Source organism: Dama dama, chromosome 5, assembly GCF_033118175.1.
Source record: "Dama dama isolate Ldn47 chromosome 5, ASM3311817v1, whole genome shotgun sequence".
NCBI lineage: Eukaryota > Metazoa > Chordata > Mammalia > Artiodactyla > Cervidae > Dama > Dama dama.
The window spans coordinates 55006568-55033977 of record NC_083685.1 but is presented as its reverse complement, the minus strand read 5'-3'; the positions used below and the strand labels follow the sequence as shown (position 1 = coordinate 55033977).

The following is a 27410-nucleotide window of genomic DNA, read 5'->3' as shown; positions in this document are numbered from 1 at the left end:
TGATGTAGTATAGGGGCAAAAATTCTAGGATTATTTCAGTATGTCTAAGGAATCTTTTCATGAGGATGCCTTTATTTATTAGTTTATTTATTTAGTTTGTGTGTGTGTATTGATTCCTTGGATTGATTTCTTATCTTTCAACCTTAAACACTGAGCTGCTTTTTTGCCCTCTAACTTTCTAGAAACCTAATATTAATATTGTTAGTTCAAGTTACATGGGTATAATTATCCTCCCTTGAGAGTGAGATCCTAATTTTCAATTAGGAACATTAATATTTTGAACTCAGTATCCTAAAAGACAAAGGAAAAGAAAACTAGGTGGGGGGGGGGGGGAAGGGGGAAGAAAAATAAGTCCACATTTTCTAACCTAGCAATCCAATTTTTACACAGTCCTTTAATTTTCCCAACAAATATTTCTTATGTAGGTAGCTATGTGTAGTTCACATACTCTTTAGGGAACTGTGTGTAAATTAAAATCTCCCACACTGCAGTTAAGGGGAAAAGTGCACATTTTTGTTTTACTTCTATGAAGACTTAAAAAGATACTTTCTTAACTGACGGGAGATGCTGTGGTTTGTTAAGAGAGACGTATTCCTGACCCCAGTAGTCCCAAGTCTAATAAATATACAAGTGATGATTTTGATAACCTCATCTTTCAGAGTGATGAGAGAAACATAGGTTAGCAAAGACATCATCTGAAATAGAAGAGAAGAGAAAACACACAGGTGACATTTGAGAAAGCAGAAGAGCACACAAATAAGAAAAACAATACCAAATGAGAAAAGTTACAAAGTAGGCTCGATCAGTTGAAAATAAACTAAAAGGAACAGTGAGGGCAAGATGTAGTGCTAGGCTCAATGAATTACAGATTCTTCAAGATTCTACAGGAAATAACAGAATAAACATGGAAGAATATTATTAATGAGCATAAATCAGCTTAGCATGATATAGAGCCATGGTTTTCGAGGAGTAGCCTTAAAAACATATTTCTAAGTGAATAGTGTGTTCCCAACACATGTTCCTGGTATGGATATTACTATGAGTTGGCCTTCTGCGATGGCTCAGCAGTGAAGAATCCACCTGCAATACACAGGAGACACAAGAGAGGCGGGTTCAGTCCCTGGGTCTGGAAGATCCTCTGGAGGAGGAAATGGCAACCCACTCCAATATCCCTTGCCTGGGAACTCCCAGGAACAGAGGAGCCTGGCGAGCTATAGTCCGTGGGGTCACAGAGCTGAGCGAGACACACACACTCGGCGCTGTACTTTCTGCCATCTTGCAGCAGACAATTGGTTATCATGGAATGCAGTGACCTAGGAACAAGCCAGTGTTGTCTTCTGAATCCACTCAGGAGATCTGGACCACAGATTTACATCCTAGTCTTCAGAAAATTGTTGTCTTAAAATTCCTGAGAGGAAGGAAGAATAAAGAACAGAAATGCAGAAGAAACTAAGAACAGGAAAGCATATTGTACTGGCTAAGTCATAAGAGGGGCTATTAAGCTTTTAAAATGTTACAGATCTCTCTTAATGTATGATGCAAATTGATTTAATCTAGAGGGACTCACTGGCATGGAATGGTAACTGTGAAACCAAAGTCCAGTGATTTATTGGACTGGAAACATATCCCAAGGTGGCATATCAGTTGATAGATAAATGGCATTTAATTTTCTGGACTACAAGGAACAAGGATATATATATATATGTGACATTTTTGAGAAAGTTGACCAAACTCTTAAGAATCTGAGAAGTAAACACAACACTGCCTTCTCGGCAGCAAGAGGCTTACTCACAGCCTTAGGGAAAGGATCGATTCTCTTCAGGATGGGAAAATACAAATAGTGCTATTGGTGGAGCCTGGAGCTAGATGGTTATTCCCCTAGATCCCTGTTTGGATAAGGCCGCTTTTCCCTTCAAGATGCCCCCTATCCTCCGTACCCTGGTTTTGTTTTGTTTTGGGGTTTTTTGTTTTTTTTTTTTTTCTTTTGGTCCCTTGAGGGAAAAGGGACAAAACGAAGGGTCTCTTCCTTTTTCCCTATAAAGAGTCAGGAGAGGGGGGCAGTGTATAAGAAATGAGCTTTCATCAGAGAAGAAGATTTGTTTCGGGTTTGAGCTGTAACATTTATTTTTAATTGCAAGAAAAAGAAGCTTTATAAGCATTCAGTCTTCCTTTCTTGATGAAGGAATACAGAGAACAGAGGAGCAGGTCTTCCCATGACCCCCTGGGACATCTCAGTTATTAAGACAATGCCTCCCTGTGGACCAGCTGTCTCTAAGTAAAGGGACACTAACCTCCCAGACAAATCCATGCTTAGAGCACGAGTTTACCATTTACATGTAGTACGTTTGAGGACAGACAGAAAATAAATAAAACTTTTCTGCTTTTTTTGGCTTCTTATTTGGAAGTGCCTCATCAGAGGGGAAATGAACAAGTATAAAATGCACATCTGGTTTCACAGAAGGCAATATACTCATGATAACTATGATTTCTGAAAATAACAGATAATCCAGTAAGGAGTGTACATTTTATTTTGTGTTTATCTATATGGAAACAAGAAGGTACCAAAATAACACAGATATATATTTAATAAAATAAATGTATTAACAAAAGAATGAGGTTATATCAAATCAGAACCAACTTGGAATATCTTGAGAATTTAATTACTATAAGAATACAGAATAGATACAATCCATTTTTGTGTCAGCATATAACTATATTCATATTAATCTTGGTAGCTCAGCTGGGCTTCCTTGGTGGCGCAGCTGGTAAACAATCCACCTGCAATGTGGGAGACCTGGGTTCAACCCCTGGGTTGGGAAGATCCTCTGGAGAAGGGAACGGCTACCCACTCCAGTATTCTTGCCTGGAAATTCCACGGACTGTACAATCCATGGGGTCACAAAGAGTCTATATTCATATTAATCTTAATTAAAAAGGACCTATTATGTGCCTAGCATTCTACATATATTACATCATATAATCTTTACAACAAATCTTTGAAATCTGTCCTTTGACTTCTGTTTTACAGATGAGACAATAGAGGCTGAAAGAGAGGAATGTATCCAAAGTCACATAATTCCTTAGGCCAGATCCTGGTTCAAATACAATTTTATCCTGAGTTTAAAAAACAAACAAACACGTCTTTATTCTCTATTTGCTCTCCTGTGTGGTTTCTTCTTGTAGCCTAAGCTTCCTTTGGCTAATTTAAGAACAGAATTATAGAGCTGTGTGAACTCTTGTCAAAGTCCACTCCTCTGCTTGTGGCTGTTGCTTTTTTCTAGAGGGCAAAGGATAAACTCTGCTTGATGCTTACCATTGCTTAACATCTGCTTAACACTGAATGGCAAGAAGAGAGATGAAATGAAATGGGGCAAGAAAAATGACCTGGCTTCACAGAAGAAAGTTCTTAAGGGGAAAGAGACAGTTGCTGGGAGTTGACCTTGAACTGCCACTGCCCTTGTGAAAGCCTGTGGCAGGCGCCTCTGATTACCCAGTGCAAGTCTGAGGACAACTAGGATTTGGCCAGTGCTGCTGAATTCAAAGGCACCTGAATTGACAATTGTGTTCTACTTCAAATGGATAATTTCTGGGACTGAGTTCTCTGAGACAAGAGTCAGGAGACATTTTTCAGCTTCCAGCCCGTGTTGGCTAGAATGATAGAACAGATATAGTGACTCAACAGACTTGATGTGACTTAAAAATGATGACTGCATGAAACAAAAGTGCATATTTTATAAAAACACACACACACACAAACAAACAGTATTTTGGGGTGGACAGACTATTAACCCAATGAGAACCCAGAAACCCCTGCCCTTTAGCTTCTGGATTCTTGGCTAGTAGAGAAATCATAGGAGCAATAGATGACCTGAACTTTCTCCCTAAGAACCTAAGCAGTAGCTTAAGCATGTAGACTGGAGTTGGAAACTTCTAGTCCTTAGGCCAAATTTAGTCACAGATCTATGGATTTAACTTACACAGTGACTGAAATTTCAAGCTTTGGACAAACCCTTAAATGAAGGCACAGTGGGCTTTTATTTCTTCAGGCAATGGATTTGGATGGATGGCCCGGCTTTTGACACAGCATAGGTTTCCTGTTGCTCGGTGCCCAGCCCTCTCCAGAGATACTGACATGCCCTTTGTTTTTATCACTACACCTCTACTTTCATGCATCGGAGAAGGAAATGCAACCCACTCCAGTGTTCTTGCCTGGAGAATCCCAGGGACGGGGGAGCCTGATGGGCTGCCGTCTATGGGGTCGCACAGAGTTGGACACGGCTGAAGCAACTTAGCAGCAGCAGCTACTGAGGATTCCCTTCCAGCAGAGTGAGAGCTGTCTGGGCCCTGTACAGATCTGGGCTGGAGACGCCTGTGAGCATCTCACTCGCCAGCACTGACAGTGTGAAGTGCAGCCTCACGTGGCCAGTTACTATAGACAAGTTAACAGGAGTAGTCACTCGTAGTTCTTTTACTTATTTTCTAAAGAAAAGTTTAAAAGTGTAAGTTTTTTAAAAAAAATAATCATTGTTTTCATATTATGATTTTTGCTCCCTTTACTTTAAAAAATAAAGTTAATTCAGTGGACATAAGCACATTTGAATCCCCAACTATCAACACCTTGTATATTTTAAACATTGTGGACTATGAGAACGCTTTTAAATAGTCTGGACCAAAACAAAGCCAGTAAAAAGGTAGAAATAAAAGTAAAAATCTAATGATGAATGAATGATGGCAGAGAGGTATTTACTTGTTGCTACCCTTTGGTTCAAGAATTCTTGTATAAAACCAAACAAATGAAGTGAAACTCCAGAGTGTTCTTTGAGTCCCGTGAATCAAGGAAAGCCATTTACGCAGGTCACTCCCTCCTAGAGTAGAGTTTTGTGTGGGTAATGGGTAGTATGCTAAGTGTGGCTGGAAAACTAATATGACATTTTTTGATTCTAAAACCAGATTTTGCAGGCTTCTTTAGTGGATACTGAAAAGTTACTAGGCAGATAATTCTTTACAGTGATCCAATGAGTTACACCTCCATGAAGCAATTCAATCGCTCATCATTTATCACCCCGCCTGTGGGACAGTTTCAGTATGTATAGATCCATAGCGTGTATGGGTTTCACTTTGTGAAATGCAGTGACTCATGTGCTGGTTTAGTACTTACAAAGAAATGTGGGGCCTAGTGAGAGCTTTTAAGGAGTGGTCTGAATGTAACTGAGTCAATAAAAACCATTTTACAGAAGAATAAAATACTAAGTATTGGTAAATATTGGTATCGATATTTGTCAATGTTAGTATAATGATATTAGTAAACTTTATTTCATATAGAAAAGTCCATTCATAAAAGGGACCTAATTTATTCCTTACCTCCACCCCAAGAAATAGATGAAGAAACTGAGCCTCTAAGATTTTGTGACTTAATGGCATATAAGTAGAAAATGAGGAATTTGGGAATACAGCTCAGGAATTCTAACTGATCTCAGGGTCTTTCCCTGATAACTTGCCTCATAAGATTAGGGAACAGTAAAATCTCTGGTCTGTTGGGAAGGAAAAGATATGAGCAGTCAAGATGTAACTTTTTAGTTGTTGTTTTCTAGACCATACTTTAGATTTAAAATATAAAGAAATACAAAGTGCCATTAAGATTATTTTCACTTCATCAGTACTGGGGATCTGACAATTGGGTTTGACAATTCTGTCAAATTGGGTTCAACAGAACATTTAATGGAGATTGTCTTTGTTTTTCTTTAAGAGTCAGTCTGAGAGGTTCTCTGATAAAATTGAGAACAGTCTGTCACTTCTGAGAACTAACCACATCCCACAATCAAGTCTGATAAAAAATCAGAAAAGAAGTAACTTACTTTGAGAAAATGTGGTAAGTCCATAAGGTAGAGATAAAGCTACCAGCAGGACTTGGACACAATACATGTGTTTGGAACAAACTGGCTCCAACTTCAAAATCCTTGGACAGATATATGTCAGTATCAGTAAATGAAGAGAGAACTGTACACGGTGAGCAGAAAGCCAAGAGAATGAGTGATAAATATTCATTAGGCAAGTAGAGGAAATGATCAAAATAACCACCAAAGAACAGTAAAGTCTAAATCTATCTTTTTTTTTTCCTTCCGGTGATATGTTGACATTATTGAAACCTTGCATCAGTATTTTCTAAAACTAGATCTCTTCGGTTAGACAATAAAGAATTATGGCAGTCACTCTCCCAAAAAGAGGTCCCATTGTGTCAGAAAGGAATTCAGTATGCCAAGAAAAGAAGTGGAACTGTCGGGGTATGATGTAAACAAACTACGAGAGAGTTCTAGGGTTGCAAATGTGAGTGCTTAATGTTTCTAAGCCTCCAATTCTTAGTACATAAAACTTAAATAATAGTTCAAAGCATCATTTTCAGAAATAAAGAGATAATTGGCAAAAGGACTCAAAATTAGCGATGGCTAGGTAAACTGTTGCTACTATTTTCCACACATGCTTTGCTAAGCTATCTTGTATGGTTCGAGACTATAGTTTAAATAAGGGAAAAAAAAATAACAAAAATACAGTGCAGGATTTAAAAGATCTCAAAGTTTATCAAGAAGTTAAGAAGTTAAATAATTTGCCTAGCATTGCTTAGCTAGTAGAACTAGCTGAAAACCACCTCTGTTTCATTGCAAAACTGTTGCTTTTTTCCTCTGTCCCGGTCTGCTTCTGTAAATGAGCTAATTTGTAAGCAAAGAAAAGGTGATAATTACATTTATAATTTCCTTTGCTTTCAAGTTTAAGCCCTAGTACCTCTGGCCTAGGGGCTGAAGGTCTTGTGTACTGCTGAAGAGAAATAATGTATTTTAAATACTTGTGTCCTTCCCTCTTTTTTTCCTTGCAACGGGCAGAGGTGTGAGGTGTGCATAGTATAGAGCTCAGCACACATTCGCCATGAATCCAGGGCTGGGGCCCACTTCAGTCCCAAGCCCAGTGTCAGCCCGCCCCCAGCCACCAACACAACCTAATTTCAACCTTCTTATCTAGTGAAGGGGTGGTTTGGATGGTAAAGAATCTGCCTGCAATGTGGGAGAGCCAGGGTTGGATCCCTAGGTGGGGAAGATCCCTTAGACAAGGGAATGGCTACCCACCCCAGTGTTCTCGCCTGGAGACTTCCTTGGACAGAGGAGCCTGGAGGACCAAGGTCTGTGAGGTGGCAGAGAGTCCAACAGGACTGAGTGAGTGACACTTTCTCTAGAGGGTACACTTTGCATGATACTTCACGATCCAAATGCAGGTAGTAAAATTACTATTTCAAAGCCAGGAAGGGAAACACCTGAGGAGATAATGGATTTGCTGAAAAGGAATATGTTTTGGATTTTTCTTCCCCAAATTGTGGGAATGATATGTAGGTGGAGAAAATATTCAAGTAAATATGGTATGGTGAGGAGCCTCTGTAATTTGAGCCTCCTATCTCCAGGGAAAGGTCTTTCTGGGTCTGTGGCCCCCGGGGCAAGGGCAAGAATTAACCCATCCTTTTTCCACTTTTCTGCCTCCCAGGCCTGGCTAGAATCTGGACAAAGGAGCTTTTAACCCCTCCTCTTTCTTCCTCCTCTGCCCTTTGCCTCAGCTTGTGTGCAGCTGAAAGGCAACCACCCAGCCCTGAATCTGTAGGACTGTAAGGGTGAACGGATAGTGAATAGATAGGTAAATACCAAGTGTGCCTTCTGACAAGTGAACTAATCCAGCCCGTGTCAATAAGGAGCAGCGGCAAGCTTCCCGGATGTGGCCCCAGTGCCACCCGGGTAGTCTAGGGGTGTGAGTTAAAGTTGGGGTTTAGTGACTAATTAAAGTCACTCAAAGTCCCTGCGCCCTGTGTGCACAGTCACACGGGAGAGTGAGGATCCCAGGGCAGTAGAGACTCGCAAGAGCTGCAAATGTGGCCAGTGGAAATGAATTCTCAGTTCAGCTCCGCAGCACGTGACTTCCTATTTCTGTAAGGTACTTCCAAGGGACTTCCTCTAAAATCTGCCCAGAACTCCCAGAAGATTTCATTCAGCGCCAGCGCTAAGGTTCCTTCCAACCCGGGACAGAAGTTTTCCTTGATATACGGTGTTAGTTTCTTTTCTTTTTCTGCTTTGCCGTCGGCAGCATGCAAGGATCTCTTGGCTCCTGTCCGTGATCGGAAGCTGAATACTCTGGTCCAGATCTCAGTAATCCACCCCGCGGAGCAGGGGCTGACAAGATACTCCAGCACCGAAATTGTTGAGGTGAGCGTGCTCTGTGCCTGCCTTCCTCCCACTGTCTCCAGGTCGCTGTCTGGATTTGAGCAAACAGCTGAATTACCTTAGATCCTGGCTGACAGCTGTGTTGTTACTGTCCTCTGTCATTTAGGAAGGCATACCTGAGCTTACTAAGCATGCATTTGTAACTGACCAGGATAAACAAATGGGGAAAGAACTTGCCCTTTTTAAAAATTTTTATAAAAGACCTTATTTTTCTTTAGTAAGTAAAAGGAAAATCCCCACTTTGAATCTTTGAATAGAGGACTAAGTAGAGAAAAAACTGTATATAAAATTTTAATTAAATGGAATGAGTATATCTTTGCAGGGAAAAAAGAAAGTTGTAAATTACCTAGAGACGTTTAAAACTGTTTTTGCCCTTCTCATCTTTTTGTTTCCTTCAGACTGTCTGTGGAAACTTCATATTCTCTGCCTTTCATGTGTGTCTTTTTATTTAAAGTATGGTGTTTTTCAAAGAAAGGTAGATGATTAATTGGAGACACTGTAATGTTTCTAGGCAAAAGGTGTAAATATTACTCATCCGATGAGAGATTTCCTATTTACATTTATTGTTGCTTATATAACATTCAAAATGTGTTGGGAGGAAACTTGTTATTGTGCTGGATCAGATTCAAAAGAGGAAGTGTTTCCCTTTTGATTATTTTGTTCTCATCACACATATTTCACAGCTTTACTGAATGAGGGTTACTTAGTCTCTGGCATTAAAGAAACTGTCCTCTAAACTCCGAGCTTCACTTTTCTTAGGCTTGGGAGCCCTGTCTATTTTGAAGGAGGAGTTTCTCTGCAGGAGTTTAAGTTGTCTACTCCAGACCAGGCTTGCTAACTGCCGTTGGTGGAATAGATGATTCAGACAAAAGTCCACACATTTCACCAATGGGAGTGACCCGGATCTTACACGTAACCCTGAATCTGTCCTTGGGAAACTTTAGGTTCCAGTGCTGGTATCATTTGTAGTTAAAGTTGTGGTTGAATAAGCAGAAATAATCTTATTCATTCGAAGAAAACCAACATTGGAAAATTGTTCATTTATATGAAAACTAGTTTCAAGCATTATCCCAACTTGATTATTTTAAAAATATTGTCAAGATTTAAGATAAATTATGTATTTTGACACATTGATTTGAATATATATAGCTGTTGTTGATTGTTTCATTCACTGTGTGTTTTGCACATTGTCTAACACGGTGCCAAACAAAAAGCAGTATTAGTTAAATAAAAGGAAGAACGAATGAATGAATAAATGAATAACTTCAGGTTCCAGAAACTTCCATAAAATGACTGGCTTACAAAACTCTAGCAAACATTCAGCACTGTGCATATTTAAATATAGATGCAAAATTTAATGTTGGATGTCAGCTCTCTAAAAATGAATTCTGAGTGAGGTGTGGAAATACTCTGTGCACTGCATCCTGAGATAGTAATTTCATAGCCCTGAATCCATCATATTTAGTTTCTTTCATTAGTTTTCAAATCAGTCTGAGAAAAAAAAAAAATACAGCTGAACATCTAAAAACAAATGAATGCTATCAGAGCGTGGCTTTCAGTTGAATCATTACAGAAAGGAAATAAATGGACAGCATAAGATTACCAAGTGGTTGAGAAAAGAGCTTCATTTTAATTTGATCAGTCAGTATCTCAGGTTATTTGCATAAGTCACAGGTTATATCCATTAAATGTATGCTAAGTGTAATGACAGCTGACCCTAACAATGCTTCTGCATGTAATTAAAATAAATTGTTTTTCAAGATTCTTAGCAGCTTTGACAAGGATGCAAGGTATTTACTATCTACAGCTCTATCAGTACTTTGGGGCCTTGGGCCATGCTGTTCCCCATGGGCACTCTTTGGCAATTCAGATCTCTCTTCTAATAGAATCATTTCCTAGAAAAACAAACAGACCCAGACACTCTGCATTCTCTTGTGTCACCACAGGCTGCCAACTGCAGTTGCTGCCTCATTGAATCAAAGTTGTCTGCTTATGCTGTTACAGGGAACAAGAGACCCACTGTTCTTGACTGGTGTCACATTCCCATCTGAGTATCCCATCTATGAGGAGACCAAAATAAAGCTAACAGTCTATGATGTCAAGGATAAGTCTCATGACACTGTAAGTACTTGAACTTAATTTTTTTCTTTGGGAAAAGAAATGGGCTTTTCCAAACCGTCGGATTTGTGATGTAACTGGCATTTTTCAAAGAGGTGCTTTGTGCTTTGTTTATGCTTGTCTTATGTTTATAGTTTGCTGGGATTTTTTTTTTTTTTTTCAAATTCTTTTGGCTTCCTGCCACACTGGCAATTGGTTAGGAGCAAAAGCTTTCAGAACAGTTTTTTCTTCTTTTTCAGGGAGGCTGGCTTGATGTGTTGGTTTATATTTTGTCGTTGCTGCTTTAAGTGCTGTTGAAGAAGTAACATTGTGGGCAGAAAGCAAATGGAAGAGATTAAATAATACATCAAAACTTTATAATATTGCCATTATTCTAAAAAGAGATTGATAGTGTTCTGCTTTCACAATTTATTCTTTTACGTATAACCCTAACTCCCACTATTCTTCTGATGTTGTTCGTGGCACCAAAGCAAACAGAGGAGGAAGTAACTGTCAGCACTAGGCAGAATTGGCCTCATTACAGGAAGGTCATGTCGGGTCCTGATGGTCTTTTGTTCTAGGTTCTTTAGGTTTCCTACAGGGTCTGAATTTTCCTCCTCTTGAATCAGTGGTTCAAGTGAGACCATTAGGTACCCAGCCACTCTCACCGGAGGCCACTCTGAAAATTTCAGGACAGGAGAGAATGCTATCAATAGGTATTGGGAAGGGGATGGTTTGCCAGGAGCCTTCTTCTTTAAATCTTTCCCATGAGAATGAGTGTTTGTCTGTTTTCAAAGCTTGAAAGTGGGGAGCCATGGGAGTATTGACGATCCACAATGAAATGCAAGTCAGGAAACACTTTGAAGGCAGGTAGACCAGTAGGTTCTGGGAGAATTCTGCTTGAAGCTGACAGGTGCTGCTGGGCTTGGAGAGTCAGTCATAACTGGTCAAGGGGAAGTGCAGCTTTCATTTCTGCCCTCACTAGGCATTTCTGTCTTGCTCATGAGTCTTTCTTTCCTTTTCATTCTTTACCACAAAATATATAGCATAGGTAGATGGTGGGGATATGTAATAGAGAAAAAATATTCTGTCTTGAAGGCATTTCTAGTCATCTCAGACCCAGAAAAGTTCATGTCTTTAAATATGCAAAAGGAATGCCCAATGAAATGCACAGCACGTGCGTGGTAAAGAAACAGTGATGGCGGTCAGGTAGAGTTGTCAAGGCAGACTGTCTGGTTCCCGTTTTGTTCACTAGCTTTGTGACTCTGGGAGAGTTGATCCTCATTTCTGTTTACCTGGGGGAGCAGTGTTGTAAAGATTAAATAAGTTAATATGTGTAAAATATGTAGAAGAGCAACAGCTACAGAGTAGTAATTGCAAGCTTAATTGCTGTAGTTATTGTTTTGGCTGCTGTCTCACGTCTCTCATAAATAGTAAAAATCAAATAAAAGAATATTAACCAAAGTTTTATCCAATTTACTAGCTGTGTTTTTCTAAGTAATCCTACATTTATTATTTCTGATCGAAAGGGAAAGATAAAAATATTTTAAGAGACAAACATTTGGGGTTAAAGATGGCAACTAAAAAGGTTTTGCTTTGAAGTTTTATTCTTTTCTTTTCCCTTTATATGGCTTTTCCTTGATTTTTGAAGTGACATGGAAAAGGAGTAGATTGGGAGAGCTGGGCCAAAGATTACACACAAAGCCTACAGCATGACTTTTTTTTTTTTGTCTTCTGCCAAAGAGAGAGGGAAATTGGGGGAACAAAAGCATAAAATTGGGGAAAAGGGAGATATGGTTTAAATGAAAAGTAGGAGAAGGTGGCACAATTTTGCAGAGAAGTAATAAGCAGGGAAGTGATCAGGGTGATGGGGAAAATAAAGCAGAAACTCTGGGATTTTATGTTTTTTCCAAGCACATGATCAAATACAGTGCTCCCAAGGTCCCAAGGTGTAGACAGGATGAAGAATATGGAAGGGTCAGAGGTATAGAAACACTATGCTACAGAGATGAAAATGTTGAGCTCTTGGGTTGGTAAAGTCCTTAGGAACAGCAGAGTTAGAAATATTAAATACCAAAGGTGTTTCTCTCTCCTTCAATCTGCCTCGTTTAAAATGTTAGGTATTTTAATGCTCTAGGGATAGATAATTAGCTTACTCATTAAGTATGCTTTTTTTTTTTTGGCTTTTATTCTGGAAACTTATTAATTAGGGTCTTTTAAAGATTTTCTTCCTTGATCTAGAGGTGTTATCACATAAAAGTATTGAATGAACTGGAATCCCTGCTGTGAAATAAGACTTGTGAAATTTGAACATACTTAAGAAATACAGCCAGCTTTCATTTATGAAATGCTGTTAATTAAAGTATAACTTCTTCCTTAAAATAGCTAACAATTAGTTCTAGTGATGGAAGTGTAAATAGAAACACAGTTCATTAATATGCTAATAGTCTCCATGTATGTCATGTATGTTTAGTCTTTATCCTGGCGCCTTTCTTCCTTTTTTTCTTTTTTAATTGGAGTATAGTGGTTAAAACCCACCTGCTAATGCAGGAGACAGAAGAGATGCTGGTTTGATCCCTGGGTCAGGAAGATCTCCTGAAGGAGGGCATGGCAACCCTGGAAAATCGATTTGCCTGGAAAATCGCATGGATTGAGCAGCCTGGCAGGCTACCATCCATAGGGCTGCAGAGTTGGACATGATCAAAGTGACTTAGCACACACGCATAGTTGATACAAAATGTTAGTTTCTACTGTACAACAAAGTGAATCTGATATATACATATATATATATCTCCACTCTTTTAGTTTGTTTTCTTTCGCTGTATAGGCCATTACAGAGTATTGAGTAGAGTTGTTGAGTTGCACAGTAGGACTTTATTATCTATTTTATACACAGTAGTGTATCTATATCAATCTCAATCTCCCAATTTATCCCTCTGCCCCTCCCCTCCATAACTTATTTTCCACATCTGTGTCTCTATTTCTGTTTTGTAAAAAAAAAAAAAAAAGTTCATTTGTACCATTTTTTTTTAGATTCCACATATAAACAATATCATATGATATTTGTCTTTCTCCGTCTGAATTCACTCAGTATGATAGCATCTAGGTCCATTCATGTTGCTGCAGATGACATTATTTCATCTTTTTAATAGCTGGGGCCCTTTCTCTTATTTAAGTTTCTGTTATTGTTCTTTGCTTTTTTATTATGGAAGTGAATACAGAATTGGAGAAGGTAACAAGTAAATTTAAAGTATAGTTTAGATTAGGGGCACTTATGACCCTAAATATTTTAAGATCATAGTACTTTTAAGGGTTATGAAATGAGATTATGAATGTTTATGTATTTTGGAAAATCAACAAATAATGTGCATGTATTTAAAAGTTGGTCTAAATATTTGATCCCAGTAAACCATTCATCATATTAGGACAGGACAATGAGATATTCTTTACTTGCTGAGTATAAATTAATTTAGTCAGCTGACTAAATTCCTTGTCTTTTTCTATTGAATTCATTATGGCTTGGAATTAACCAGTCAAATAGATTTGTTACTTTGCAATCTCATGTTTGTTTACATACATATTACTATTAGAAGTTTTAAAGAGATAATGATATTTTATCTGTGCCCTTGATGTGGCTATTATCCTAACAAGACCAAGTAGTTATAATTAATAACTACTTGGTCTTGTTAGGTTCTTTGAACATAAGATTATCTTTCATAATAACTTCAACAGAAATGCAATCAGTCATTGTAAAGAATGAGAAGAGTCTATTGATTCATAATGACTCTTGTTTTCTCCTACCACATTCTTCATCCTTCCCATTCATAGCAATCAGTCTCTCTTTGTAGCAGATGGATGGATAATGCTTGGCAGGTAGGGAGGCAGGGAAGGGGGGACATGGGTTCATTATTAGAATTAGAGTCACCTTTTTGGTATTTGCCTTACCTAAGGAAATTAATTAGGGCTTCCTTGGTGGCTTAGCAGTAAAAAAACTATCTGTCTGTCAGTGCAGGAGACATGGGTTCGATCCCTGGACTGGTACAATCCCCTGGAGGAGAAAATGGCAACCCACTCCAGGAGCCTTGCCTGGGAAATTCTGTAGACAGAGGAGCCTGGCGGGCTACAGTCCATGGGGTTCCAAAAGAATCAGACACGACTTAGCCACTAACACTCTTGAAGATTGAAATTGAAGCCCATGGCTAAAGTATGAGAGCCTAAGTTATAACAGTGAAGTTGATGTCTTCTGGATATATACTGGTTGTATGCTCTATTTTAGCAGTCTGCAAACTGAAACAAGACAGACAAATGTGTTTTTAGCACATCATTTACAATGTTCTGCCCTAGGGAATCAAGCTGGGAATCTGGGTCTTTCATATGTTACAGCAAAACTCAGAGGAAGGAGAAGTTTATGAATGAAAAGAATATCACCATTAAACTTTTCTCTCTTTCCTCTTTTTCCCAAGCAACACAGTGTTTTGGAAAGTACTGAACAAGGTTCCTTTAATACCCAGCTGAGGACATCCATCTTTCTATAAACACCTGATTAGGTCACAAAAGTGTTTTTGTCCGTGGTAGAAATTTAAACTGCTGATGTGTTTTGCAGGAGGGTCCATTGACTTCACTCCTTTTGCTCTAGAGTTACTAAATGTTTGCTGTCTCTCCAGATTGCTAGATGTTTAGCTTGTAGGACAGAGCCCCATGTTCAATAGATACTGAACACGTCTCAGGTGAGGACATGTGTCCCAAGATTTTTTTTAATTGCCTTTCACTGACAACTCCCTATTTGTACCTTTCAAAAAAAATTGACCTTATCTAGATTGGATATTAATTTATTGTATTTTGTGTGTTATATGTACAAATAAGTTTAGTTCTAGTACACTTCCCTAGGCAGAATTATCCAGTTCAGTTTTTATGTTTTTCAAAGGAAAATAAAACCATTTTCTATTTAATATATTTTGACTTGGTTTGATTTTCTCCATTGTCTTCTTACAAGATTTATGTCTAACTGTACTTATTGAGACAGAGTTTGTGGTTGTCCTTCTCTACCTGGAAGATATGGTGCACTGGTTAAGAAAAAAGAAATTAAGATTATTGATCACTAAGTATATACCAAAGAATGCTCAAACTACCGCACAATTGCACTCATCTCACACACTAGTAAAGTAATGCTCAAAATTCTCCAAGCCAGGCTTCAGCAATACGCGAACTGAGAAATTCCAGATGTTCAAGCTGGTTTTAGAAAAGGCAGAGGAACCAGAGATCAAATTGCCAATATCCGCTGGATCATCAAAAAAGCAAGAGAGTTCCAGAAAAACATCTATTTCTGCTTCATTGACTATGCCAAAGCCTTCAACTGTGTGGATCACAATAAACTGTGGAAAATTCTGAAAGAGATGGGAATACCAGACCACCTGACCTGCCTCTTGAGAAACCTGTATGCAGATCAGGAAGCAACAGTTAGAACTGGACATGGACCAACAGACTGGTTCCAAGTAGGAAAAGGAGTACGTCAAGGCTGTAATATTGTCACCCTGCTTATTTAACTTCTATGCTGAGTACATCATGAGAAACGCTGGGCTGGAAGAAGCACAGACTGGAATCAAGATTGCCGGGAGAAACATCAATAACCTCAGATGTGCAGATGAAACCACCCTGATGGCAGAAAGTGAAGAAGAACTAAAAAGCCTTTTGATGAAAGTGAAAGAGGAGAGTTAAAAAGTTGGCTTAAAGCTTAACATTCAGAAAACTAAGATCATGGCATCTGGTCCCATCAGCTCATGGGAAATAGATGGGGAGACAGTGGAAACAGTGTCAGATTTTATTTTTTTGGGCTCCAAAATCACTGCGATGGTGATTGCAGCCATGAAATTAAAAGATGCTTACTCCTTGGAAGGAAAGTTATGGCCAACCTAGATAGCATATTAAAAAGTAGAGACATTACTTTGCCAACAAAGGTCCTTCTGGTCAAGGCTATGGTTTTTCCAGTGGTCATGTATGGATGTGAGAGTTGGACTGTGAAGAAAGCTGAACGCTGAAAAATTGATGCTTTTGAACTATAGTGTTGGAGAAGACTCTTGAGAGTCCCTTGGACTGCAAGGAGATCCAACCAGTCCATCCTAAAGGAGATCAGTCCTGGGTGTTCATTGGAAGCACTGATGTTGAAGCTGAAACTCCAGTACTTTGGCCACCTCATGCGAAGAGTTGACTCATTGGAAAAGACCCTGATGCTGGGAGGGATTGGGGGCAGGAGGAGAAGGGACAAAAGAGGATGAGATGGCTGGATGGCATCACCGACTCGATGGGCATGAGTTTGAGTAAACTCCGGGAGTTTGTGATGGACAGGGAGGCCTGGCGTGCTGCAATTCATGGGGTCGCAAAGAGTCGGACATGACTGAGTGACTGAACTCAACTGAACTGAACTGAAGTATATACCAAGTGCTATGTTTAGCTTTTAGCTTCTTCCTTAAGCTCTATAAAACTTCTTTGAGGGAAGTATCATTATGCCCATTTTAGAAGTGAAGAAATGGGGATTCTGAAAGTATAAGTAGGTCAAGTCAAAGATGTAGATTATTCCATGCTACACTATGGAACAGACATAGTTGATAGGATTTCTCCCATTTTTCACTCCCACAATATGGTATTTTTTACTTCAACTGATAACTTTAGAAGCATTCTTGATTTTGGAGCCTAAAATTTGATTGAGAAAAAAGTCAGTATTCAAGTACAGGATTAAAAACTTATATCCAAACATTTTAAGCACTTTTAAGTACAGATAACTAACTGCGGATGTCTGGAAAACTTTTAATGGAGTGACCAGCTACTGTTCATGAAAGAAAATAGCTGTATTGCTTGTTTTGAAATGGCTAGATTTATGTCTCAGCTTTTGCTTTTGTGACCCCAGCCTTGTTCTTTCCTTCTCTTTTATGTGTGCTATGTGGTCTTCTCAACCTCTTCATTCACTCAGCCTTGGCCTCTTGGAATGCTCACCTTTATGTTTTGTTTTTTTTTTTTTAAGTAATTTAAAATAATTATTAATTAATTTACTTCTGGCTATGTTGGGTCTTATTTGTAGTACCCAGGCTCAGTAGTTGCAGCACAGACTTAATTGCCCCATGGCATGTGGGATCTTCACTCCCCGACCAGAGATTGAACCTGCACCCCCTGCTTTGGAAGGCAGATTCTTAATCACTGGACCACCAAGGACATCCTTCCCCTTTAAGTTTGGCAGAGTTCACAAGAGGAGTTACCTATTCCATATGAAAGTAGAGTTCCAACATGTTGCCATCATTAATAAATAATTTTTCTTCCTTTCTACCTGTTGATAAGTGGTTTATATTTACAAAGAGCATATTTATATTTCAGCGAAGTATAATTTACACATAATAAAATGGAAAGACCTTAAGCATTCAGTTCGGTGAGTCTGACAACGCACATGACCATGTGGCCTTTACTCAAGGCAAGATGGAAAGCTCATTCCACAAGGCTCCCTTGTGTCCTTCTGCAGTTGGTTACCACCACCTCCCTGATCCGGATGCCTCAGAATCCCTTTCCCATATCTACCAACATAGATTTGTTTTGCTTGCTAAAATGTTTGTGAATGAAATCACATAGTATGTGGTCTCTTGTATCTGGTGTGTTTTGTTCAGCATGTTTTTGAGATTCATTCATGTTCCTCAGTGACTTGATAACTGAATGATATTCTATTGTAGTGATATGCCACAATTTATTTATTCATTCTCATATTGATAGACATTTATTTGCTTCCAGCTTTTTAATAACAATGACAAACATTGGGTGCCAGTATTTGCATGAAATTGGGCTTTTATTTTTAGAGGTAAATACTGAGGAGCATAGTAGTTATATTGTGGGTCAGGTACATGTTTAACTTTTCTAGAAACTACTTTTCAGAATTATCTGCAATTTTATTCTCCTACTGTTAGTAATGCATGAGAGTTCTAGTTACTCTACCAACAAAGCTGCTGTCAATCTTTTGCATTTAGCATTCTAGTGGAATGAAGTGGTAGCTCATTGTGGCCTTAATTTTCATTTTCCTGATGACTGATGATTCTGAGCACCTTTTCCTGTTCTTATTGGCAACTCATCTCTTTTTTTAAAAAGCATGGAGTTTCTGATCAAGTCTTTTGCCTATGTAAAAAAAGATTGGTTTTCTTTATATTGTTGATTTTTAAAAATTCTTCATATTTTGTGGATACAGACATTTTTGTTGAATATATGTTACAGTTTTTTTGTTAATCTTTGTCCTGCCTAATACTTTTCTCAATGTATTTTTTCATCAGAAATTTAAAAATCTGATTAAGTCTGCTTTTTCAATATTTTCCTTTACATTAAGTGTCCTGCCCTAAGAAATCTCCCTAACCTCAGGCCAGGAGAATATTCTTTAGTGTTTTCCTCCAAAATATTTTATAGTTCTAGCCTTTACATTTATAATAGGTTTACACTTCATCTCAAATTATTTTTTGTAATACATAGGAATAGTTCAGCTCAGATCAGTCGCTCATTCGTGTCTGACTCTTTGCGACCCCATGAACCACAACACACCAGGCCTCCCTGTCCATCACCAACTCCTGATGTCCACCCAAACCCATGTCCATCGAGTTGGTGATGCCATCCAGCCATCTCATCCTCTGTCGTCCCCTTCTCCTCCTGCCCTCAATCTTTCCCAGCATCAGGGTCTTTTCCAATGAGTCAGCTCTTCACATGAGGTGGCCAAAGTATTGGAGTTTCAGCTTCAACATCAGTCCTTCCAATAAACACCCAGGACTGACCTCCTTTAGGATGGACTGGTTGGATCTCCTTGCAGTCCAAGGGACTCTCAAGAGTCTTCTCCAATACCACAGTTCAAAAGCATCAATTCTTCGGTGCTCAGCTTTCTTCGTAGTCCAACTCTCACATCCATACATGATTACAGACAGACTTTTGTTGGCAAAGTAATGTCTCTGCTTTTTAATATGCTGTCTAGGTTGGTCATAACTTTCCTTCCAAAGAGTAAGTGTCTTTTCATTTATGGCTGCAGTCACCATCTGCAGTGATTTTGGAGCCCAGAAAAATAAAGTCAGCCACTGTTTCCCCTGTTTCCACTGTTTCCCCTGTTTCCCCATCTATCTGCCATGAAGTGATGGGACCAGATGCCATGATCTTAGTTTTCTGAATGTTGAGTTTTAGGCCAACTTTTCACTCTCCTCTTTCACTTTCATCAAGAGGCTCTTTAGTTCTTCTTCACTTTCTGCCATCAGGGTTGTGTCATCTGCATATCTGAGGTTATTGCTATTTTTCCTGGCAATCTTGATTCTAGCTTGTGCTTCCTCCAGCCCAGCGTTTCTCATGACGTACTCTACATATAAGTTAAATAAGCAGGGTGACAATATACAGCCTTGATGTACTCCTTTTAAGGTAAGCATTAAAGTTATTTTCTCCTGTGTAGATACCTAGTTATTTCAGCATCATTTATTAAAGTTACTTTTTTTCTCCACTGATTTTAGTTGGTACCTTGACTGGAAAGTCAGTGTCTACTAATATATGTGGGTCTGTTTCTGGATGTTCTGTTCTGTTCCATTGATCTCTTTGTCTAGCTGTATGCCAATGACATGATTATTGTTGCTTCAAAGTAAGTCCTGAAATTTGGTAATTTAAATTTTTTGTCATTACCAGCTTGTTTTTATTGAGGTTGTTGTTTTTGTCAAACTGAAAGCCTTTTATCTTTCCATGTAAATTTTATTACAGCTTGTCAGTCACATTAAAACACCTTTTGAGATTTTGATTTGAATTGTATTGAATATATAGATCAGTTTGGAGAAATGAAAAAGTGTTCGTCACTCAGTCATGTCCGACTCTTTGTGACCCCATGGGCTGTAGCCTGTCAGGCTTCTCTGTCCGTAGGATTCTCCTGGCAAAAATACTGGAGTGAGTTGCCATTTCCTTCTCCAGGGGATTTTCCCAACCCAAGAATTGAACCCAGGTCTCCTGCATTACAGGTGGATTCTTTACAGTCTGAGCCAACAGGGAAGCAAGGGAGAAATGGACATCTTAAAAATATTGAGTTTATTGATCTATAACTATGGTATGGATATCATTCCATTTACTTAGGACTTTAAACTTCTATCAGCAATATATTTGTGCTCAGTATACAAGACATAATATTTTTAGACTTATTTCCAGGCTTATGACTTTTTAATCATAAAATGATATAAGGTATCATTTTAAAAGTATAATTTTAGTTGTCATTTGCTAATAGGTAGAGATATAATCATTCCTATATATTGACTTTGTATCCAAGGCTGCAGCCTTGTGAAATTCACATATTCTAAAGGATTTTTTTCATGGATTTTATAGAGTTTCGTAAAACACAATTGTGTTATCTGTGAATAATGAAAGATTGACGTTTCCCTTTCCAGTCATTGTGCATTTTATCTTTCTCTGTTCCTCTAACTAGTTAAGACATTTAGTATAGTATTGATAAGAGGTGGTAACAGTGGAAATCCTGGTTTTGTTTCCAAACTGAAGGGGAAAGTGTTTAATAAATCACCATTAATGTGATCTTAACTGCAGTTTATTCACAGATGCTTTTTTGTCAGATTGTGGAATTTCTCTCCTATCTATAATTTTCTGTGTGTTTTTATCATGAATGTATTGGATTGAGTCAATTGTTGTTGGTTTTTTTTTTTTTTTTTTTGGTGTTTGTGTGGAGATGCTGAAATGTTTCTCTTATTCTGTTAGTGTAATGAAATACTTAATTTTTGTATGTTAAACCAATCTTAGATTCCTGGAGCAATTTTTTTTTTGTTTTTCAATTCATTGTTCTACTTCTTTGCCAAACTTCATTCTAGTATGTGGGTGAATCAAACCCTTGCCTTGGAGAAAGCTCTGTGCACTTTAGCAGTGAATCTCTCTCTTTTTGCTTTTTAAAGATTTTTTTGATGTGGACCATTTTTAAAATCTGTGTTGACTTTGTTACAGTATTCCCTCTGTCTTATGTTTTGGCTCTTTGGATATGAGACATGTTGGATCTTAGCTCCCTGGCCAGGAATTGAACCTGCACCGCCTGCATTGGAAGGCAAAGTCTTAATCACTGGACCACCAGGGAAGTCCCTGTCTCTGCTGTCTTTGCTCAGTCCTTCGTTGGAATACCTTCCTGCATGATATGTCCTGTGGGAGAAAGTAGATGGATGGGTGAGACTCAGGCTGTGGCTAGGGCGCTTAGGGTTTCCGATTTCTCACACCAGGTCACATGGGCTCATTAAAAGTTCATGACAAGTTCAACTGGTTTCTATGGAAGGTCTTCTTTTTCCTGCTGCTCAGCTAACGGTGACACCAGTCCTGGACATTACTTTCTCTATGAAAGGTCCCTCATCATCTGGATTTCATTTCATTTTGGTTTATTTACATCCTCTGTTTTCTGTTGCTTTTAATAAAATCTCTGATTTAGTGACTTATCTGACTTCTCAGTGTAACAATGGGAGTGACAATCTTGCAACTTTTTGCATCTTAACCAGAAGCAGAAGTGCTGCTTGTTTAACTTCTTCCCATTAGCATTTAGGCTACTCTCTGTATATCTGCATTTCTACCTCTGTCTTTAATTTCCTCTTCTCTGTAGTTTACATACCAAGTGCATTCCATTCTGTGCTGTTCTTTACATTGTTTTTCCTTTTCTCAAATATTCCAGTTCTTTCTTTGTGCCTCTAGCCTCTGCATGGGCGTGGTACTTGTTCTGTATCATCTGTTCAGAAATTTTGGGGTGTTTTTGAATTCCGACAATAGAAAAAAGGATATTCATCGATACCTCTTCACCTTCCAGAAGAAAATGTTGTTTGCATGGAGAAGTCTGACCCTTTGACAATAAAATAAGAAAACGAGTTTACTCATGAAACACAATAAGCTTCTTACAAAGTTTTGGGGTCCATAGTAGAGTGACTGCTTGACTGTGAAATAGCCACATCCTTATTTTATGGAGACCAGCAAAACTGTGGTTTCAGTATTTTCACCATTGGTTGTCTTCAGATGTGTGAGTTATGGAAACATTTTGAACTCAGCCTAAAAGAGAAAATAAAAACCAAAACTAGAATTGATTTGCTTTTTTTCCAGTTTAAGTAGAACTGATTAGTTAAGGCTTTTTCCCATTCTCTTTCCCAAATTGGGCAACTATATTCATGTTGATCACAGAGCATAATCCACCCTGTGTTCCCTAATGGAATGCTGAGATTAGTGGAGTAGTAATCCTTGTGAGATTTAGAGAGTTCTTCCAAGTTTAGAAGTAGGGTCAAAAATTTGAGCCAAGTATTTGAAGAGGTGGCCCTCAGAAAAATAAATCCACATGACCAAGAAACATAAAAAAGTATTCTGTTGTATTGTACACAAAATCAAAGGAGCAGTGTGATCATCAGTCTTTGCTTATAAACCGGCAAAAAAATTTAAAGACCATTGCTGGAAGGGTGTGGGAATAGTGCCCTTTCTACAGCGTTAATTGAATGCAAAATTTTACAACCTAAAAAAAATCTGCCAGCTTCTATGCAAATAAAAGGTTAATGTCCACTTTGATTTAGCAATTTTACTCGTAGCTCTCAATTTTAGAGATACAAAACTACCAGTACTTAAGGATATATGGAGAATGTTTGAACATTGCTGATAATAGTGAAAAATAAGAGAGAAAGTGTGAGTCAATTCTGGTGTGCCCGAACTAGGGATATTATGAAGCCTTAGGGAAAAAAAAAAAATGGTTAGTTACTTAAATCTCTAAAAGCAGACTAGGAAGGAGATCCATGAGGCATTGCATTCTTGGGAAAAGCAAGATGCAGAAAATGGTGTGTAATAGAATTCCATTTTTTGAAAATGAATAATAGAAAATGCCTTTATATATGTATATATATTGTGTTTATAGTTAAGCAATATGTAACTGTAAATGGCTGTCCTGAGTATGTAGAAAAATATAAGAGGATAAGAGTATGTAGAAAAATATAAGAGGATAAATGCAGTGGGTGGAATAAGGGAGATGAGCAGATAATGAGAGAAAAAGGAAAGAAACAGGAGAGTGTGAAATAAAATAATAGTATAATCAAACAGTACTGCTAATGGATTTTCTGAAATACTTCCTTATTTTAATGAAACAGAATGAATGTGATTTTAAAAGGTAAGTGTCATTTATATTACTTCCATGCAGAATACATTGTTCTCAGAGAAATGTCACTTTTGCATCCTGAAGTCTCAAAACAGGAGGGCTGCCGGTAGCTTGCATGGGAGGCAACTGCCAGGAACAAGTGGCCACCTAGAGGAATGCTGGCAGTGCTGGGGGAGATAGCGGACCTGAGGGACCCACTGTCAGGGGGACCATCTGTAGAGAATGAAGGCAGCAGCTGAAAACCTCATCAGGCCAATCAGAGCAGAAGAGGAAGAAGATGGCCATCATTTGCATTACTTGATGAGGTTCTGGGAACTCCCTGAAATAACTAGGGGAACTTGTAGGGGACTCAAGGACCTGAGATGCAAGTGGGAGCTCCATCTTCTCATGCCGTTGTAGTCAGCAAACTGGAAAATGAAATCATGCTTCCAAACAGATCTAGGAACACTTATTTATTTGTCTGTCCGTCCATCCATCTATTTATTTACTTATTTATTTATGTTACCTGCTAATGCCCATCAAATGATCTGATAACTGACCACTGGGATTTGTGAACCTAATTTGCACCCTAAACTGAGAGAGAGTTTATTTCTGCTTGCCTTTATTTCCCTCTGAGATACTGACCTCATTCTGACTGTTTTCAAGCAGTTATGGGTTGTTACCATTTGTCCAGTGACTTATGCTGTGGGCGCCTGGCTGGCCAGCTTTGTCTCGTTCATGAAATAGCCTTCTTGGCACAGCTGTGGGGCAGGTGGAAGCTTAGGGAACATTCTTTCTGATGGGGCTGGTCCCTGAACAGCCCAACGTGGGCCCTGAGGACACGTGTCTTGACCAGCTTCCCATTCCTGCTTGCTTTTGCAAACCTGAAATGTGATATGTTGCCAAAACATTTCTTCTGGTTAGAAAGGAGCAGAATCTAGTGTTTTAAAAGGTTAGTCTGCTCCAGCTCAGAATAGCTTTTAATTACCTTAGATTTATATATGTGGCACAGCAGGAACAAAGGGAAATTCTAAAGAAATTTAGGCTTTCCTTGGAGTCATTTGAATGGAATGATCCTTACAACTAGGTTCCAGCTGGTATTTAAATTCACGTGAAAAGTATTTTTAAACATATGGAGAAAAGTTATGAGTATATACCAAAGCAGAAGGTGAGGCCACATTCTGAAAAAAGTTAAAGGACATCTGGTTCCACATCACAGAGATTTTCTTCTCAAGTTGCCATTAGCTGAGTGACTCAGGTTTCATGACAATAAGTCAATCCATCTTCTAAGATGTAATTTCTTGAGCTTCACACCGAGGGGGCAGCTGTCCTAAGGAATTCAGTGTGAGTTCAGAGACACTGGTATTTTACATAAACTTGGATATAGTTTTTTTTTTTTCCCCCAAGATTTTTTTATTTTTCATATGGACCATGTTAAAACTCTTTATCAAAAATCAAATTTGTTACAATATTGCTTCTGTTTTATTTTTTTGGGGTGTGTTTGTTTTTTTGGCCACGAGGCATGTGAATCTTAGTTCCCTGACCAGGGATCGAACCTGCACCCTCTGCATTGGTTTAATCCTAAGGATATTTAAACTTTTAAACAATGTACTGATTTTCTTTTTAAACTGCCATTTTGATTTTTTTTTAAAGAGTACTGATGGTCATCTTAGCATGTTGGAATATGGGAAAGCAGTTTCTCAGGAAAATCTTAATTGGATAGGATTTAAAGGTAAACAAGAGCTTATCCACCTCACCCTGCCTCCTCCCACTCAGGGAATTTGGAGCGTGTGTTATGGCTACAGCATTTGCTTTTCATTCCTGAGTTTCAGTTGAGGCATATTGAAAGGTGCATAGTGGCTTTCTCTGGTCTCTGAGCAGCAGAGAAACTGAGGGCTCATTTTAGAAACTCTGGACGTGTGCTTGTATATTCAAATCTATGCATATAAGTTTTAAACATGAGTATGTACATAGAGTAATAGACACAGATTTGTATGTATGTGTACATTAGCTAAGACTTCAAACTTTAAATTCCAGAATCAAGTTCATTTGGTCCCAAGGAAGGCCAAAAATATGCTTAAGATAGTGTTAATATTCAGATAATTTTTCTTCTATCTGTAAAGAGAGCTTTTCAGTTAGTGTAGGCTCAAAGGCAGAAGCATGTCTCTCAAATTCTGTTTTATTGGCTTCACCATTCTGCTTTCCCCAGCACACACACGTAGTAGTTGCTTCCCCTTGGTATTAGCATCTTTGACTTTGAACTTGCAACCTAAACAAGTATCTGAGAAAAGACTATACCAAACTGGAGATGAATTATTATGAGACCATAAGAAGCGTTTGAAAATCACACCAACAATGCAAGAACAAGGTTCCTGGGAAAATCAGGTTCACATAGTGTCGGAAACAAATGTAGCAAGGGCATTTTCAAACTTGGGGTCAAGGATACAACTCCCTGTCTCCTCAGGGATCCCTACCCAATCATGATGCCGCATTGAGAACAAAGAACATCGAGTTTAGAATCAGATGCTGTAATCTCAGATCATCTACTTAGTTGTGTGGCTTTGGACAGATTATCTTCTTGGGAATATCAGTTTCTCCAGCTCTAAAGTAGAGACTATAATACATGGACTGTAGCCCATCAGGCTCTTATGTCCAAGGAATTCTCCGGGACAAGAATACTGGACTGGGTAACCATTTCCTTCTCCAGGGGATCTTTGCCATCCAGGGATCAAACCCAGGTCTCCCACATTGCAGGGAGGTTCTTTACCATCTGAACCACCAGGGAAGCACCGGTACCTGTTCTTTCTACTGCTGGAAGGAAAAGAGGCTAACACATGTAAACGTGCTTTAAAATTTAAGAACTGCTAAAAATACAGTAGAAATGCAGGTGTCTTCATTGTTTATGGCAGATATTATTCTTGCACTCAGGGCATTCTTTCCTGAGTGAAAGCTGTATATTTTTAAGAGAAGGGTTAGTGCTTTTCTGGTATCAGACTACTCAAGATTGACCGTGTTTCCATGAATTGATCAGTCTGAAGATCTCCTCTGTGTTCTCTTGAGAGGATGTGTGGGTGGGTGCTGAGCCTGTGCTCTTTGTTTCAGTTTGAAACAAGTGAGCAGCATTGAATAAGAACCAATTTTCTCTGTTCTTATTTGAATATGTTATTAACCCAGTACTCTGTATTTTGATATTCCAATATTCATTTCCTGAGTATTTCTTTCCAAAAATGGAGAAAAACAGCAAAACATAACGTAGGAACATGCCCACATTTTTCATTATGAGAGTCATTTTGATACTTGACTCTCATCTTCTGTCTTGGGTTTCAAAGGACCTTGCATCTATGGGTCTGTCCTCTGAAACCACACTTGAGAAAGAATGAGAACAAAAAAAAACAAAAACCTCTTCTTATATAAGATTCACTTTTCAAATCACACCTATGCCAGATGGGCTGACCAATGAATCACCTTGTACCTCTTTTTCGGTCGTACAACTCTGAGTCATCATCCAGTTTGATTTTTGAGACATCATTCGAACTGCCCAAAATGAAAGGCTCTTATAGGATTCTTTGACCTTGGATAGAGTGGAAAGTAAAAGTGGAAAATAAAGAGTTATTTTCTACTTTCCTTACAATTTGCTTTCTGTCTCAAAACATTTGTTAGGCAGAAGAAGCAGGATGTTTCTTCTCTAGTCTGACCTCATGAAATTCATGAATGCTTAACTAGATGAAATTGTCTGAAGGAACTTCTGAGACCATAGCCACCTAAAAGTTATGAAAAAAACTTATTTTTTTTCCTGTGTTTTCTTCTGCAAGGCAAATGGCTTAACCATTTAGACTTCCAGAAACACCAAAGGTAAAATATAAGAAAAGATGTTGCGATTAATTAATTAAACAGCAAACCAGAGTACAAATGTTTTTGGATGGCAGATGAAAGGGAGGATTATCTTACCCTAT

The 27410-nt window shown here is 38.5% G+C and overlaps 1 protein-coding gene across 2 annotated transcripts in view; it reads left to right on the top strand.

The window, feature by feature from the left end:
• INPP4B (inositol polyphosphate-4-phosphatase type II B) overlaps positions 1 to 27410 on the top strand; it is an 851446-nt gene that overhangs the window by 456758 nt on the left and 367278 nt on the right. Inside the window, exons 1-3 of one of the 2 annotated variants that reach the window (XM_061142406.1) lie at positions 7181 to 7202; positions 8116 to 8234; positions 10257 to 10373. Coding sequence is in view for 1 of the 2 variants with exons in the window: in XM_061142404.1 (XP_060998387.1) it covers positions 8116 to 8234; positions 10257 to 10373 (236 nt within the window). In the remaining variant the exon portion in view is untranslated. Of the gene's footprint in view, positions 1 to 7180; positions 7203 to 8115; positions 8235 to 10256; positions 10374 to 27410 lie in introns of those variants that run through there. The other variant, XM_061142404.1, reaches the window with a different exon arrangement.